The sequence below is a fragment of the Neomonachus schauinslandi genome, chromosome 12 (assembly GCF_002201575.2).
Source record: "Neomonachus schauinslandi chromosome 12, ASM220157v2, whole genome shotgun sequence".
NCBI lineage: Eukaryota > Metazoa > Chordata > Mammalia > Carnivora > Phocidae > Neomonachus > Neomonachus schauinslandi.
In genome coordinates, this window is record NC_058414.1 from 77,817,429 (window position 1) to 77,834,225 (window position 16,797).

Here is a 16,797-nt window from a genome sequence, read left to right on the forward strand (position 1 = left end):
GGCATTCAGATTGCTAATTAGCCAATCTTAAAATAGGAAGATAATCCTAGGTTATCAAGGTGGGCCCAATACAACTACCAGAGTTCTTAGGGAAGAAGAAGGTAAAAGAGCGGGTGTTGGAGCCATGAGATGCGGGAAATGGCTCAACTGGCCAGTGATGGCTTTGGACATGGAAGGGGGCCACGAGCCAAGGAATATAAGCAGTCTCTAGAAGCTTAAAAGGTAAAAATAAATTGCATTCTCCCTTAGATCCTCTGGAAAGGAACTCCACTCTGCCAACATCTTGATTTTAGCTTACTGAGATTCATTTTGGACTTCTGACCTCCACAAATATAAGACAATAAATTTGTGTTATTTTTGGTAATTTGTCAAAGTCACAATAGGAAACTAATAGAGACAATAAAGGCTGAGATTTGATCACAAAAGAACACTAAATGCAGAGATTTGATTAAAAAAAAAAAGAACCCTAAATTTACCTTTTAAAATTCTTCTGCCAAGTGTGTGATTCAAAGATATTTTTACATACAGACTTCTATCAGTAGCTTTGTCTGATTACTTAACAAGAGGTTTTTGTGTGTGATTATTTCTTTCACATTCCTGAAGCATTCTGCTTATATGAAATCTTCTGAATTTTTCTGTTTTGTTAAAGTTTTGACTTTCCTGATCCTATAAACTTTTTAAATGATTAATCATGAGGCTGATTATTTTGGTTACTGGAATGAAGACCATCATGCATATATTTCTAACAAATTTAAAGTTTCATATACCCAAATGATCAAGGATTATTTCTTCTATTACAAAGTCTTTGTTGAAGATTTTGAAAGACATAGTCAAGGCTGTCACTATATTTTTTATGGCTCAGTTAAAGATATTGGCCTTTATTCATCTTCATACATCACTTTTACTGCTTGTAAGGTGTCGATTTCATACTTCTCCTTGGATGGAGCAATATATTCCATCACAGCTACATCTGTGTTTTTTAAGACTTATCTAGACAGAAAAGCATCATTATTATTCTTGATTTATTCCCCTCAACCATAAATTATGAAGAGCAGTAACCTTTATACTTCCTTACCAATACAGTTTCTATTAGAGGATACTGCATGAGTAGCTTTATCGCGTTTCTTTTTACTAGTCTTGTTATAATAATGCCTGGCATTTATAAAGAACCTTTCAACTGAATGCCTCAAAGTACTGTGTGAAATTTAAATTAATTCTCACATCACCCTTAAAAGATAGGCATTACTCTTGTTATGTAAATAACTTGACACTGAAGTTAAATGAATAACTAAGGAAAATTACTCCAGGATAACAATAGACACTCTCAGTGTTACATCCCTCCTCCTCAATCCAACAAATTATTCCCTTAATTATTTCACAAACATTATAATAACTAACGTAGCTTTGTTCTTGCTTGGGTTATTAAATACTGTAAGAATACATATGTATGTATTTATCTATTGATTTAAGTACTGTAAGAATTTTTAGAGCCAAGTCAATTTTATTTCTGTGAATCCAGAACATACACGGTAGGATGGGAAGGAGGAAGTTACAGACTATGTCTAAACTTGCGTAACTCCAGCTTCATCCTTAAATATATCTGATAGACATTCAATATACAGTAAGATAGAGGGTGGTGGGAATAAAGGTCAGGGCAGAGAATGAGAAGTTAAGTGACTTGTCCACTCATCCTCATGGCTATCTTAACAGAGCCAAGACCCGAGTCAAGTTCTTCTGGAAGCAGGTTTTAAACTTCTCAATTTCTGGTGCTCAAAAATTAATCTGAATCTTGTACCTTTTACCTAAAGAAATTGTTTTTGACTCAAACACTACAGATAATAACTAGTAGGGAATAGAAATACTTAGCTTTTCTGTACTCGTGCTAAACACCATTAAGGTGAATATTCTTAAGTGGCCCCAAACAGCTCCAAGATGCATAGGAACTTCCTTTCTTAATGCAGCAATTGTAAGAGGAAGTTCGTAATGGACCTGAGGATGTTCTAACCTGCTTCTCCCATGTATTAAATGAGATGGGCTAGAACCTCACTCTTCCTGTAGGATCTAAACCATACATTATCCTGCAATTGTTTCAGTTTATCACTTGGTAAAGGAAGCTCAGGCATTCAAACAAAGGGAGTTATGCTACTGTCTACCACAATTTTGCATAGGAGGAATGAAACTGAATCAGGCAAAGTTCAAGAGATTCATTTGTTCATTCATCTTCCCAACATTAATTGGACATATATTGCAGGTCAGTATCATTTCACCAACATCTAATATGTTCTATGTCCTAGGCCTCACCTTTAAAAGGAAATGGAAATACACTATTGTAAGTTTTTTACACGACACACAGTCTTCTAGTATCACTTGAAGTTACGCTGTGATGAGTTAAAGGAATGCCTAGAATAAGTTATTGATAATAAGCCAACAAAGAAAAAAATGGAACCATAAAAACATTCAATTAAAGAAGAGAAAAAAGGGAATATAGGACAGGAGAGACGGAACAAATACCTAAATGATAGATTTAAACTTAACCATATCAAAAAATCATAATAATGATTAAAAGATTGCCAGATAAATCTGAATAAAAAATAGAGACCCAATTATACATTGCTTAAATAAACATATTTTAAAAGTAAAGAAATAGATTAAAGGATGGAAAGGATAACATGCTAACACTGGTTTAAAAAACCTGGAATGGCTAAGATAAAGTAGATTTTAAAGCAAAGTGCATTACAGGGGATAAGGAAGGTCATTTCATAATGACAAAGCAGTCAATTAACAAAAAGGACATGGAGATCATTAGTATTTATGCACCTAGCAACAAATCTTCAAGATACAAGAAGCAAAAAAAATGACAGAACAAATCCAAAATTATACTCAGAGACTAATACCAATTTCTCAAAAATTGATTAAAAAAAGGTAGATAGAAAACCAATAAAGATATGGCAGATCTGAATAATAATTTGGACTATTTGACTTTTTTGAAACACCCTATTAAACAGTGGAGGAATACATAGTCTTTATAAATGCATGCAGAACATTCACCAGATGGACCATATTGTGGGTGATAAACTAAGCCTCAGTAAATTTTAAAAGGATCAAAGTTCTCTAAGTATATTCTCCAATCATAACAGACTTCAATTAGAAATTAATAAGAGAACTCTGAAAAACTCTAAAATATGTGGAAACTAAATAATGCATGCTTAATAACCTATGGCCAAAGGAAAAAAAAATCAAAATAAAACACAGTATTTTCAAAAGGATGAAAATGAAAAAGAAAAGGTAAAAATTTGTGGGATGCCACTAGCACATTAGCAAATGAGCATTTATAGCACCAAATACCTAGTTTAGAAAAAATAGATTTTTCTCAAATCAATGCCTTCCACTTTTAAGAAACAGAAAAAGTATTATAAATTAAATCCAAGATACATAAAAGGAATAATAAATATCACAGCCCAAATAAAAATTAGCAGAAGGAACTTTATCAACTTGATGAAGGGGATCCACCAAAGAACCCTACACAGCTAATATTATACTTAATGTGGAAGAAAGACTGGATGATTTCCCCAAGAGACTGAGAACAAGATAAGGATGTCCATTTTCAGTACTTCTATTCAACACTGTATTGAAGGTTCTAGTAGGTATAATGAGGCAACAAAAAGAAATTAAAACCATCTAGATTAGAAAGGAAAAGCAAAGTGTATTTTTAGACAACAATACTGTCTATGGAAAAACAATCTACAAAGTGCTACTAAAACTAGTGAGTTTAGCAACACTGCAGGATAGAAGATCAATACAGAAAGTCATCTGTATTTCAACATACTGGCAATATCTAATTTAAAAAATTAAAATGATACCACGTAGAATAGCATCAAAAATATGAAATACTCAATGACAGATCAGGTTAAAAAAAAAAAAAAGCAAAACCTTGCTACGAGGAATGAAGCAAGACTTAAATAAAGGGAAGGATATACTATATTCATGGGTCAAAAGACCCAATACTGTTGATCAATTCCCAAGTTGATCTACAGATTCAATGAAATCACAGTCAAAATAACACTGAATATTTTTTACAGAAAGCTACAAACTGATTTTAAAATTCATAGGAGAAAGCAAAGAACTTAGAACAGTCAAAGGAACTGAAGAATAAAAAACAAAAACAAAGCTGGAGAACTACCAGTCCTCGATATCACAGACTTATGATAAAGCTAATCAGAGCAGTGCACATTGGCATTAAGACAGGAAAACAGATCAATGGAACAGACTAGAGAGTCCAGAAATAGACCCAAAGATACATATACAATTGATTTGCAACAAAAGTGCTAAGGAAATTCAGTGAAGAAAGAACACCCAGATAGTCATATATCAAAAAAGTAGACTTCAATCTATACATAGCTCTAGCTCTAGATATAAAAAAAAAATTAACTAAAAATGGATCAAAGATTTAAATGTAAAAACCTAAAACTGTAAAACTTCTAATAGAAAAGAGAGGAGAATTTTGACCTTGGGCTAGGCAAAGATTTCTTAGATACAGCACCAAAAGTATGAGTGATAAAAACAAATTCACAAGTTGGATTTAATCAAAATTAAAAACTCCTGCTCTTTGGACGCCTGGGTGGCTTAGTCGGTTGAGCGGCTGCCTTCGGCCCAGGTCATGATCCCAGGGTCCTGGGATCGAGTCCCACATCGGGCTCCTTGCTCAGCAGGGAACCTGCTTCTCCCTCTCTCTCCCTCTGCTTGTGCTCTCTCTGTCAAATAAATAAGTAAAATCTTTAAAAAAAAAAAAAAACAAAAAAACCCCAAAAAACTCCAGCTCTTTGAAACACACTGTTAACAGAATGAAAAGACAAAGTATAGACTGGGAGAATATTTACAAAACATATCTCTGATAAAGGAGGTGTAAACAATTTATTATGGTCTTTCCAGACTCAAGAACAATAAGCAACTCAATTAAAAATTGGGGATTCATTGGGGCATTTGGGTGGCTCAGTCGGTTAAGTGTCCAACTCTTGATTTCAGCTCAGGTCATGACCTCAGGGTCATGAGATTGAGCCCTGGGACAGGCTCCGTGCTGGGTGTGGAGCATGCTTAAGATTCTTTCCCTCTGCCCTGCCCCCAGCTCATACACGCATGCGCTCAAAAAAAAAAAAAAGAGGGATTCATCAAAGATGACATATGGACGACAAGCATGCAAGAAGATGTTTAACATGATTACATGAGTTGTTAGAGAAGGGCAAATTAAAATCATAATGAAATAACACCACACCTATTAGAAATAAGAGATAAGTATAGCGTATGTGTCTAATATCTGTTCTTTCTGGGAGAGAGGCAGACCTCTATTACTATGGGGAAACTGAAATGTCAACTTCTGCTAATATAATCACCCACATGGACCCACCATGGAGGATGCCTATTTTTTTTTTAAATGTTTTATTTATTTATTCATGAGAGTCAGAGAGAGAGAGAGAGAGAGGCAGAGGGAGAAGCAGGCTCCCCGCCTAGCAGGGAGCCTGATGTGGGACTCGATCCCAGGACCCTGGGATCATGACCTGAGCCAAAGGCAGATGCTTAACCATCTGAGCCACCCAGGCGCCCCGAGGATGCCTATTTATAACCTGTTCACCCTCCTGAATGTGAGAAAGAAAATGCTTTCCTTTACTTCTACACTGAAGATGCCAGCCAACTCCTTAGCAAGGGTCTGAGGTAGAGTCACTAACAACTGAAGCACGTTATTGGAAGCTCCCTTCCTTCGAAGTCAGACTCTGAACGATAAGTTGTCTCTAACGCTTCACAGCATGTGATTAATGAGCCAGACATAATTAACTGCAGCGAGAAAAAATATTTAGAAAGAATTTGTGTCATGTATGAATTATCTCTGGTCCTCCACCTGTCTGGGGTCCTGCCTCTTGTCACTGGCATGGCTCTTGAGATAGGACAGCAGAGTCCTATGACAAATGGCTACATGAATGGACTAAAGGAGGAAGGAGACCTTTTCTGTGATTTGCAGTTTCAGAGAAGCTACACTGCTTGCTAAAACTACAAAAATTACAGTCCACAGTATAGGGTGAGTTGAATTAGGCACATGAAATGCCAAATGAGTTTCCATTCCACTCTGCGGTAGAGGATGTTAATTCACTGGTCACAATAACAGTCATCCAATGCTGGCAATTTCAATAAAACTAGATACTAAGTTCTGCTTTCAAAGTGAAGAAAAATACATATCATGATTTCACTAGCAGCTTCTCTAATGCTTGATTCATATGTAGATGAATCAAATTCATATAATGCTGGAAACTTTTTTTTTTTAATCCTCAAATATAAATTTCAACTGTTTGGAGTGAAAGAAAAAACCCTAAAGTCATTTTTACTAAGTTAACTGCATATTTATTTTTGAAAAATTAGGATGCTTACTCAAAACATCTGTAGTCTACTCCTAATTTATTACTTTGTGTGTTGAAATCAGAAGTTCTATGATGACTGTGTATAAACCAGGCAGTCAGAGAAATGTTTAAGCTCGATGGGTTCTAACCAGTTATATATGGGATATCCAATTAAATATGCTAAGTTTGGCTAAAATAATTAAAGTAGCTCCTAAAAGTTTTAACATTAATGAAGAACTTAGAGAATTCAACTCACCCAAAGCTGTACAAATGAGAAAAACAGAAAAAAAGAAAAACAGAAAAACAGGATATGCTCCAGAAAAACTAGAGGGGCAAGAGAGAAAATCAGACTGACCAGTTAGACCTCCTGACGGTATTTCTCTCCCAAGAAGACAGACCTTTTAACACACTACTATATCACTTCTCTCTTGTCAAGTTTCAAAAACAAAAATCATGCATATTCTGATCACTCTTCAGATAAGTGTGATGCTTCTCCTTTGATGCTTCGTAAAGCAAACAGAAGAAACAACTCAGTGAAAAAGGCAAATATAAGCTATTTTTTACTTGCTACACTAAGCCATTACAAGCTGCTTGAAATATTTCATTTTAATGGAGTAATCAATTCAGCAGTTCTAATTTATCTTAATATTTAAAATGTATCTGAAATCAACGACCAGCTGCTGTTTCCATATAGTATTTGTATTTGTAAAACAAACATGATGACTGTCACTGTGAATTATGAGGTATCAACATTTCAAGAAATGTTAAATAGAAGTAGAGCTATTCAAACAGAAAAAGTGAGAGAAATACACGAAATGAAAACCCTAATTTCAAGAACATTACTACTCTCAAAATGTATATCTAAGAGGTAAGCAAACTGTTAAGTCTTTTGCTATCTTAAAATATTATTTAATCAAATTAGAAGAACAATGATCTGGCTCCACTGCTTTGTAAAGGAAAACAGGTTCTCGGATTTGTATGAGTCCCCATCCTCAGAGAGGCAGAAGAACCAGCATCCTTCTGTGTATACTGATGATGTGGTACCAAGGCCATCAACTCAAAGTGTATGAACAGACACTAGGCTTTTTCTAACAACCTTTAGAATGTCTTTATAGCAATGCTTCTAAAACTAAAAAGCCACTTAGGTGGAAATTTTAAAAATTCATTTTGGGGGCGCCTGGGTGGCTCAGTCAGTTAAGCATCCAACTCTTAATTTCAGGTCGTCATGCTCTCAGGGTCCTGGGATTGAGCCCTGCGCCAGAATCCACAGTCAGTGGGGAGTCGGCTTGAGGATTCTCTCTTCCTCTCTCCCCCTCCCCCGCTTCTGTTCGCGCTCTCTCTCAAATAAATAAATCTTTAAGAATCAAAAAAATAAAAAAATAAAAGAATTGAAAAAATAAAAATTCATTTTGTACTCAAGAACACCTTTGCAAGTTTAAAAGTTACTAAGGGGTGCAAGAATTCATTCTGAAAGACTCAATGGAAACCTCACTGTCCACAAATAGATGTCCTGTGACATAATTATTTAGATCTTTATATGGCTATCTAAGTAAGCCTTGCTTTTAAAGTCTTAGGGACAAAATCATCTTTAAATATTTTTTTTATTTGAGCACAGTTGACACATAATGTTACATTAGTTCTAGGTGTACAAACAGTGATTTGAGAAGTTGATACCTCATGCTGTGCTCACCACAAGCATAGTTACCATCTGTCACCATCCAGCACTATTACAGTATCATTGATGAACTATATACTTTTGGGTGCTTGACTGGTCAACTATTTGCCTGCTAGGACAAGCCCATAATATGAAAAATTTGCTATTTTTGCCTCTAGGTATTCCCTAAGGCACCGGGTGGAGGGTTGGCCACCAATTCAGATGAAAAATCTCCATATGCCACCTCCATTTCCATAAATAGGTATTTGCACCTGCCATCTACAAACAAAATCTGCATTACAAGCACTTGCCAAAGAACCTAACCTTCAACTGCCCAATGCCTACTTAAATTTGAACTATCATTTTGCAAAACTATATGCTAGAATAGATTTTTCTTTTTTAAAAAAAGATTTATTTATTTATTTGAGAGAGAGAGAGAGAGAGAGTACATGAGGGGGAAGGGTCAGAGGGAGAATCAGACTCCCCGCCGAGCAGGGAGCCCGATGCGGGACTCGATCCTGGGACTCCAGGATCATGACCTGAGCCGAAGTCAATCGCTTAACCAACTGAGCCATCCAGGCGCCCCTATAGATTTTTTCTTATCCCTAGGACTTACTAGTTCTCAACCCTGGTTGCCCAGTGATACTTTTTGCACCAGTGCTTCTCAACCTTATATGCACATACTATCTCCTGAGAAGTGCTTAAAATACTGTCTGGACTCACCCCAAACCAACCAAAAGAAAAGCGTGGGCTCACGTGATGCACTCCCTAAGGAGGTTCTTATGTACACACAGGGTTGAGAATCACTGTCACATATAAAAGCGCAGCCAGAGAGTACTGTAATAAGAAGCAAACCCATGGCATAAAATGATATAAAATGTATTAAAGAACTATGCATAAAATGACATTAGCTTAAATAATATCTCATTCTTGCATTAAGCCATGAAATTAAATTGGCCCACACTCATACCATAATTTGTTAAATACTGCCAAATTTCTTCATCTTATCAGGTGTACTATTTAATGATTTAGAACATAGGTTTTGGGGTCAGACCACCCAAGTTCAAATACTGACTCTTGCACTTGCTGAGTGGTCTTAATCGGATTCTCACTTGTCTGTCTCACCATGAAATGTTACTACCATTCTTAAAGAGGATTAAATGGGGTGAGCGGTCTGATTTCTTTCCTTGCATTTAAGTTTCATCTATGTTGTTGCATGAGTTAAGTTTATTATGGATGTACCACAGTTTATCCATTCCTCTACTGAAGGACCTCTTACTCCTCCAGTTTTTAGTGATTATGAATAAAGCTGTTATAAAAATTCCCATATATTTACTAATAAACCCTTGTGTAAATACTTAAGAGGGAAACTGCTGGGTGATACGGCATGTCTGTGTTTCACTTAAAAAAAAAAAAAAACCTGGCAAATTGTATTCCCAAAGTGGCTGTATAGTTTTGCATTTCTACCAGCAGAGATTAAGTTTCTGTTGTTCTGCATCTTTGTCAACATTTGTTATTGTCAGCTTTCTTGTACCTTAGCCATTTTACCAGCTGTACAGCGGTGGTATCTCCTTGTGGTATAAATCTATTTTACAGACTGTGTTGCTCATCTTTGAATTCAACTGCTATGCAAAATTTTAATTAGAAAACTTCACTTTAAAACTAAGATCTCCAGGGGCGCCTGGGTGGCTCAGTCGTTAAGCGTCTGCCTTCGGCTCGGGTCATGATCCCGGGGTCCTGGGATCGAGCCCCACATCGGGCTCCCTGCTTGGGAGGCCTGCTTCTCCCTCTCCCACTCCCCCTGCTTGTGTTCCCTCTCTCGCTATGTCTCTGTCAAATAAATAAAATCTTAAAAAAAAAAAACAAAAACAAAAACACTAAGATCTCCAGGTATCTATTTATAAAAGTTTAGACTGTAAATTTCAGATCATGTAAGCCCTTTTCCTTCAAATTAAAAAAAACAAAAACAAAAAACAACCTATTCCTGCTTCTCAGTGTAAAAGTAGATAAATACATAGCAAACATTACTAGTAGCTCCGTGACCCAGAGAGGATCACCAGCGTCTTCTGCACACCAGTGTATACATCCACGGGCTCAGACTATAACCCATCTAAAGATCCAAAGCTTAAAGCAGAAATGAGTCAGGTATGTTTGAGGAACAGAAAGAAAGCTGAGTACGAAGGAAGGATGATAGTAAGCAAGGTGGCTGTAACAGGAGATGAAATTAGAGGAAGAGGTCAGTTCATTTATAGCAGGGTACTTCAGTGTTGGTGTGTGTGGAAATTGTCAGGAGGCCTCGTTAAACAGACCGCAGCACACCACCTTCAGAGTTTCTGGTCCAGCCAGGCTGAGAATCTGCATTTCTAATGATTTTCCAGATGCTGCTGATGTTGCTGATCCAGGGTCCCACCCTGAGAACCATTCTTGGGCATGCTACACTATGATGAGGAGTCTGATTTTTATTCCAAATAAAAGAGAAGACACTGGAAGATTTTAAGGGTGGAATGATGTGATTTGTTTTGAATTTTAAATAGATCATACTGGCTGAAGTGTGAAAGCTAGATCAGAGGGGACAAGATGGTAAATGGCAAAGTAGTAAAGCAAACTATCACCAGCAAGTAAGGACAGTGTCCTGAATTAGGGCAGAGGAGATACTAAGATGTGGATATATTCGGAATAAATTTAGGGAAAGCTGACAGAACTTGCAAATAGATAGCAGTATTATGTATCAAGGTCACTGGCTTGAAAACTGCCTCTCTGAAAGACTTTATGGGGGTGCTAATCATTAAGTTCTATTTTAGAAATATTTAGTTTGAGATAACCGTTAAATGCAACTAGAAATACCAAGTATGCAGGCTGGATATGCAATTCGAAGCTCCAGGAAAGAAAAATAAAAAACTGGAAGTCATTAACACATAAATCATCATTACAATCACGGAACCTACTCAGATCATCAGTATAGTTCAACGGATCTCTAAGTAGGATGATGTTGCACAGCTCCATTCAGCAATGTCTGGAGACATTTTTATCATCTTGATTTAGACTGGGTGAACTACTGGCATCTGACAGAGGCTACGGATGCTGCTAACTAAAGCATACAGAAAAGCTCCTAACAACAAAGCATTTTCCTGCTCAAAATATCAATAGTGCCGGGGTTCAGAAACTCTTGTACAGAAAGAAAAGTGGTCTTATATGAAGGGAGCAAAGGCGTATGAGGCCTTTCTCAGACCTACAACTCACAGGAGAACATACCACTTACATACCCAATTTAAAACCTGCTTAGGGGCGCCTGGGTGGCTCAGTCGTTATGCGTCTGCCTCCTGCTCGGGTCACGATCCCAGCGTCCTGGGATCGAGCCCCGCATCGGGCCTGTTCCACAGGAAGCCTGCTTCTCCCCTCTCCCACTCCCCCTGCTTGTGTTCCCTCTCTCGCTGTGTCTCTCTCTCTGTCAAATAAATAAATAATCTTAAAAATATAGGGCGCCTGGGTGGCTCAGTCGTTAAGCGTCTGCCTTCAGCTCAGGTCATGATCCCAGGGTCCTAGGATCAAGCCCCACATTGGGCTCCCTGCTCCGTGGGGAGCCTGCTTCTCCCTCTCCCACTCCCCCTGCTTGTGTTCCCTCGCTGTGTCTCTCTCTGTCAAATAAATAAATATTAAAAAAAATAAAACCTGCTCAAATATATATATGGCCAGTGGAGAAATGAATTAAAAATATCTAAAGAATTACATTATAGCTTTAGACTTAAAATGGCTGCTATTAGTACGAAATAGTTATAAAGCAAATAGGGTAAAATTAACGTAATACTAGTTTAAATGAAAAGTACTGATTCATCAATCCGTAAGACCAAATGTAATCTCCAGGGCTCTTCTGTGAGATTATGCTACCTCCACACTTTTGAATGAATCAGTGTACAAATACGTAAGCACATGAATGAATGGTATGGCTTAGCTCGTAAGTCTTAATGAATACATTTAATAAGGAAACAGAGGACGAAATTGGGAATGTGACTGCTGACTCTCAATTTCTGGAGTGTGGGTACAGATTCACAAAATCCCTAGAAATGGAAAAAACTCTAAAGGGGACAGAAGAGAAGGATTTGAAATGAATAGAAATCACAACTTTGGAGAAAAAAAATTCCAATATACCCAGTGATCCCAGTATCCTTCAAAATCTAGCACCACACAAGCTGTCAATCATCACCAGAAATTTTCAAGGAAGATTTTGGAAGGCTTTAATCTCTGGAAAATACCTATCAATTCAGTCTTCAGGTCTGGGTAAGAGAGATCCATGTTACAGAAGATAACTTTATAGCCTACTCACTGAAGCCCATCTACTTTATAAATCAGACTGCAGATAATCTTTCACACAGAGAGGTGTTAAGATCACAAATCTACCCGAATCTTAATGCTTAATAACTGCCAAAAGAGGCTGAGTATAGTGGAGAGACACTAGCATTAGAGGATAAATATATTCCAGATATGAGGTGAGTACAGGATAAAAAATTCAATGTTAAAAGATGTGTGAAAAAGAGCTTCTCACAGGGAAAGCAGGAGAGGTAAGAGAGAAGTAGCCTTAGATATTCTAATCAGTCTAATCATAATGGACCTAAACAGTTGACTTCAAATATCAAGATGCTTTTAACTCATGGACAGAAATGTTTAAACGAGAATTACTTCTCACCAAGAAGGACAAGTTTGCCTGTACCATTCAGATCCACTGAGCAGTACATGTGTAAGAAAAACGGGTCCCTATGATCTTATATACGCAACCTTTACATACCCAAAGCCCATCACACTACTTTCTAAGTCATTGACAATTATGTTTAAAAAACTGGAGCTGTAATCTGGGACTGTGGAAAATTACAAATAAATTATTTTACGTAGTTTATGAACAGAAAGTTCACACGCTACGTACTGGTCTACTTTAACTGTGAATCGAAAGAAGTAAAAATGTGTGACCTTGAACACACAGGACTGAGTACAACTCACCCTTCCCAGTTCTTTATCTTCAAGGGCCAGGACCCCAGTGCTTTCCGTGAAGAGTTTTACTTTGACCACAGGCCGAGGATGGGTGGTGGTGAAATCACCTTGAGTTCCCCATCTGCAATAAAGTCACAAAGATTTTCTTTAAAATGCAGCATTAATTTTTTTCCAGACAGATGTATCTCCTTAGAAGGCCCATTAAGCCAATACAGAATCTTTTGTGGCTCAATGAGATTTTTATCTTTGCTTTTGTTTCTGACAGATGGCACAGTCAAGAAGAAAAATAACAATAAGTTTTACAGCTTATAATAATTCCAAAGCTGTTCCAAAAATTAGCACATTAGAGTATAAAAGACAGTGTGCAATGAGAATTTAGGTTAAGGTAAAGCATTATATATGTAGTCACTGAAATCTATTATTTATTCAAATACCAATTATAACCCCATTATTATGGATGCCTAGAGAGAAATCGCTAAAAGTTTCTTTATATAAAAGACAGTTTCATGGAAAACTTTTTTTGCATGCTGAAGACTTTACCCTATCACTTCTTGGAAAGTCTTTACCAGATATTTTATATTTTAAAAAGCGGAGGTAATTATCTCAAGTCTATTACTTTATATGATTTTTAAAACTCCTATCAAAAGGAAAGAAATAAGCACTGTAAAAATATGAACGTTTTGCAGTTTATTTCCCAACACACTCTCCTAGGAATGGAGTAAGTCTGTCGACATCTGGCTTTTCAAATCATCATAACAAAATAACGTTTTTCTTGGCTTATCTTTTAATTAGTGGCATCTCAGCTTTACCACACACCAATTCATCCTAGCATATTTACAAACTCAACTGGCACACACCTGGTATTAAAAAATCTTATCAATATTTCTCATAACTCTGAGATCACAGACACGAGATGCAGCAAAGCAGGAAGAAAATGCCATTGAGAAAAACACACAAAAGTGAGATTAAACAAAATAAGGATCCCTGCTACAAGTAAATCGCTATATAAAAATATAGATTTTCTTATATTGTTTTAAAAAAACAAATTTACCCTTTTAAAGGCATTATCTGAACTTTGTTTTATAAACCATATTCAGAAAGCTTGGGAAATACAAAAAAAATGGAGGAAAGCCTAATAAAAATTGAATAACTGTGACATCTTCCTCTGCAACCACAGCAGTGATAACACCGTAATATGTGTACAGCAAAGCAGAGACCACTTCAGTGACCGCGGAAACTTGTATCCAGACGCCATTTGTTCTCTGAAATTAAAGTCATATGCCAGAGGGAAAGGACAGATTCAATTACGATGGAAAAGCAGCTTAATTTTTATTTTAGACTTCTAGAAAGGGGTTAGCAAAGAATTTTTGCCATTTCATAGAATTAAGATGGCCTGAGATAAAGTAGAGCTCAACTAAGACTAAAAATGAAAAGGGATTCAGAACCAAAATAAGGGAGAAACATTCTCAATTTTGTGTGTGGGATCTTCAGCCTTGAGTGGTCAAGGCCATCCAGATGACAATTCTGGAGTAGTCCCAGGACATATTCGTCTTTATTTGGTGTCATGTGATTAAATGTGGAAAACTAATCCTTCGAGACATTTTCTTTACAATTGAAATCAAAGATTTGTAGTAGCCATGTAGACACAGCCTAACAGGTTTATATAGAATTTGTTCATCTTTTAAATTAATTCTCCTCATAAAAATTTGTTATTTTTTTCCTCTAATGTCAAAATCCCCCAAAAGTACTTGTCCTATTTTATACGATTGTTTGTAATTCCCCATCTATAGCAATGTGCCGTTCTCCAAAGAGAAATATACTGACGACCACGTTAACCATCACTGGGGGACTTGATGAGTTTCATCTTTTAACCCCATCTCCCTGCCACTTTACGTGAAGGGAAATGCGTGCTCGCTTTGGCAGCACATATATTAAAATTGGAACAATACAGACAAGATTAGCATGGCCCTGCACAAGGATGATACGTGAAGGGAAAGGCGCTGCCAATTGTGTTAGAATAAGACAAATAAACAACAATGCATATGAAAGAATTGTGCTCACTCATGATCCTGGGAACTCCCAGAAAACTGCCTTTTACCTCAGATCCTTCATAACACATCTTCAACAACTATTCTTCGAGGGCTCAGGACAGGCCACTCCCGTATATGCCATTTTGGCACATTATCTTGAATCAAAGTTACTTAAGTGCAACAAGGATACTCCGACTCCTCCATTGTGCCCCTGAAAGCAGGAAATACATCTCCCACATGAAAGATACCTTCTCCGGTCACCCGTACTAGAAAATATCCTTATTACCAGGAACAGGGAATTTAAGGCCAAGGAGACTGTATAAACAAACCTCATTACTTCTTTACTAACTTACCATCCCCAGAGCTCAAACTTCTCTGTCAATTCTTCAAAAATTTATTGTTTGTCTAAGAAATATAAAAGCTTCCCTCTTGGTCACTTCTTTGAGTCTCATATTTCATATACATACAAATTAAATTTGTTTTTCTCCTGTTAATCTGCCTTATGTCAATTATTAGACCAGCCAAAGAAACTAGAAGGAAAAGTTTTCCACCCCTAGATCTCTAAATCTTTATTCACTAGACATCTCTCATCTACTCACTAAAAACATTTTATTATGTAAATCGTATATTAAGTGTCCAAAAATGAGATACAGTTTAAAGAATAAAAATCAGCATTCCCACCACTCAGATTAAGAGGGAGAATATACCAGTATATCAGAAGAGTCCTCTTTGTGCCCTACCCTGGTCACATCTTCCTCTCATCCCAAGCCCACACTACCACCAGAGTAGCTAGGATTCTGGGTTCTATATTAATAATTGTCTTAAATTTCTTTTTAAAGGGAGTATTTTTAGCATTTTACTTCTAGAGGTGATCATTGCTCCAGGTATCTTATAGTTGGTCTTTCATGGGTAAAGGAAATTCTCTTCCTAGTTCATTAGATACCCACAAATAAATCAGAGTATGTGTTTTATACTCATATATCAGATATGTGATATATATTATGGTATATCAGTTATGTCCTGGATTTTCTATCACAGATGCAGGTACATTTTATGGATGGTCATAGATAGATCATAGATATCATATTTATCAGATATAGATCATAGATCCTACCTATCTGTAATCCAGAAATGAATGCTCTATTAAAATTTTTCCTGTACCTACTGAGATGATTAGTAATTGTGGTGGTTCAGCATTTTCTTGCTTTTCAAAGATAAACCTATTTCCTTAAAAAAAAAAAAAACAGATTTAGAATGCTGTAGTTTGGCATTTTGTATCAATATTCATGATTGAGACAAGCCTGCAGATTTCCTTTTCTTTTTCTTGTATATTTATATTCTTGCATTGTCCTGTTTTTGTTATGCTAGCCTTTTTGATGAGTTGAACAGTGCCACATTTTTATTATCTGGAAGATTCTGCAAAAAAAAAAAAAAAAAAGAGAATTATCTGTTCTTGGAGTTTACCCATTAAGCTGTTTGGGTCCAATGTTTCTTTGTGGGAAGATATTTGCTACTGATTCTATTTCTTCACTGGTTATAGTTATAAAACTACTCCAATTTTCTATTTGAACCGATTTTGATATATTACTAGAAAAAGTTATTTCATCTAAGTTTTTCAAAAGATTTTGCACAAAGTTGTAAAATACCTCTTCTCTTCTGCATCTATAGTTACATATTTTTTTCATTCCTAATATTTTTTTCCATTTTTAACTTTGACATAGGTTTGTCTTATTATTCTTTTCAAAGTACT

The 16,797-nt window shown here is 36.4% G+C and overlaps 1 protein-coding gene and 1 non-coding gene across 14 annotated transcripts in view; one reads left to right on the top strand and one right to left on the bottom strand.

Moving 5' to 3' along the window:
- CADPS2 (calcium dependent secretion activator 2) overlaps window positions 1-16,797 on the bottom strand; it is a 532,431-nt gene that overhangs the window by 242,726 nt on the left and 272,908 nt on the right. For all 13 annotated transcript variants that reach the window (XM_044920121.1, XM_044920119.1, XM_044920123.1 and 10 more), the window contains exon 7: window positions 13,027-13,138. In XM_044920121.1, coding sequence (XP_044776056.1) covers window positions 13,027-13,138 — 112 coding nt within the window. The remainder of the gene's footprint in view (window positions 1-13,026; window positions 13,139-16,797) is intronic.
- LOC123326485 lies at window positions 14,925-15,029 on the top strand. Its single transcript, XR_006541123.1, has one exon. It is a non-coding gene; the product is annotated as a U6 spliceosomal RNA (small nuclear RNA).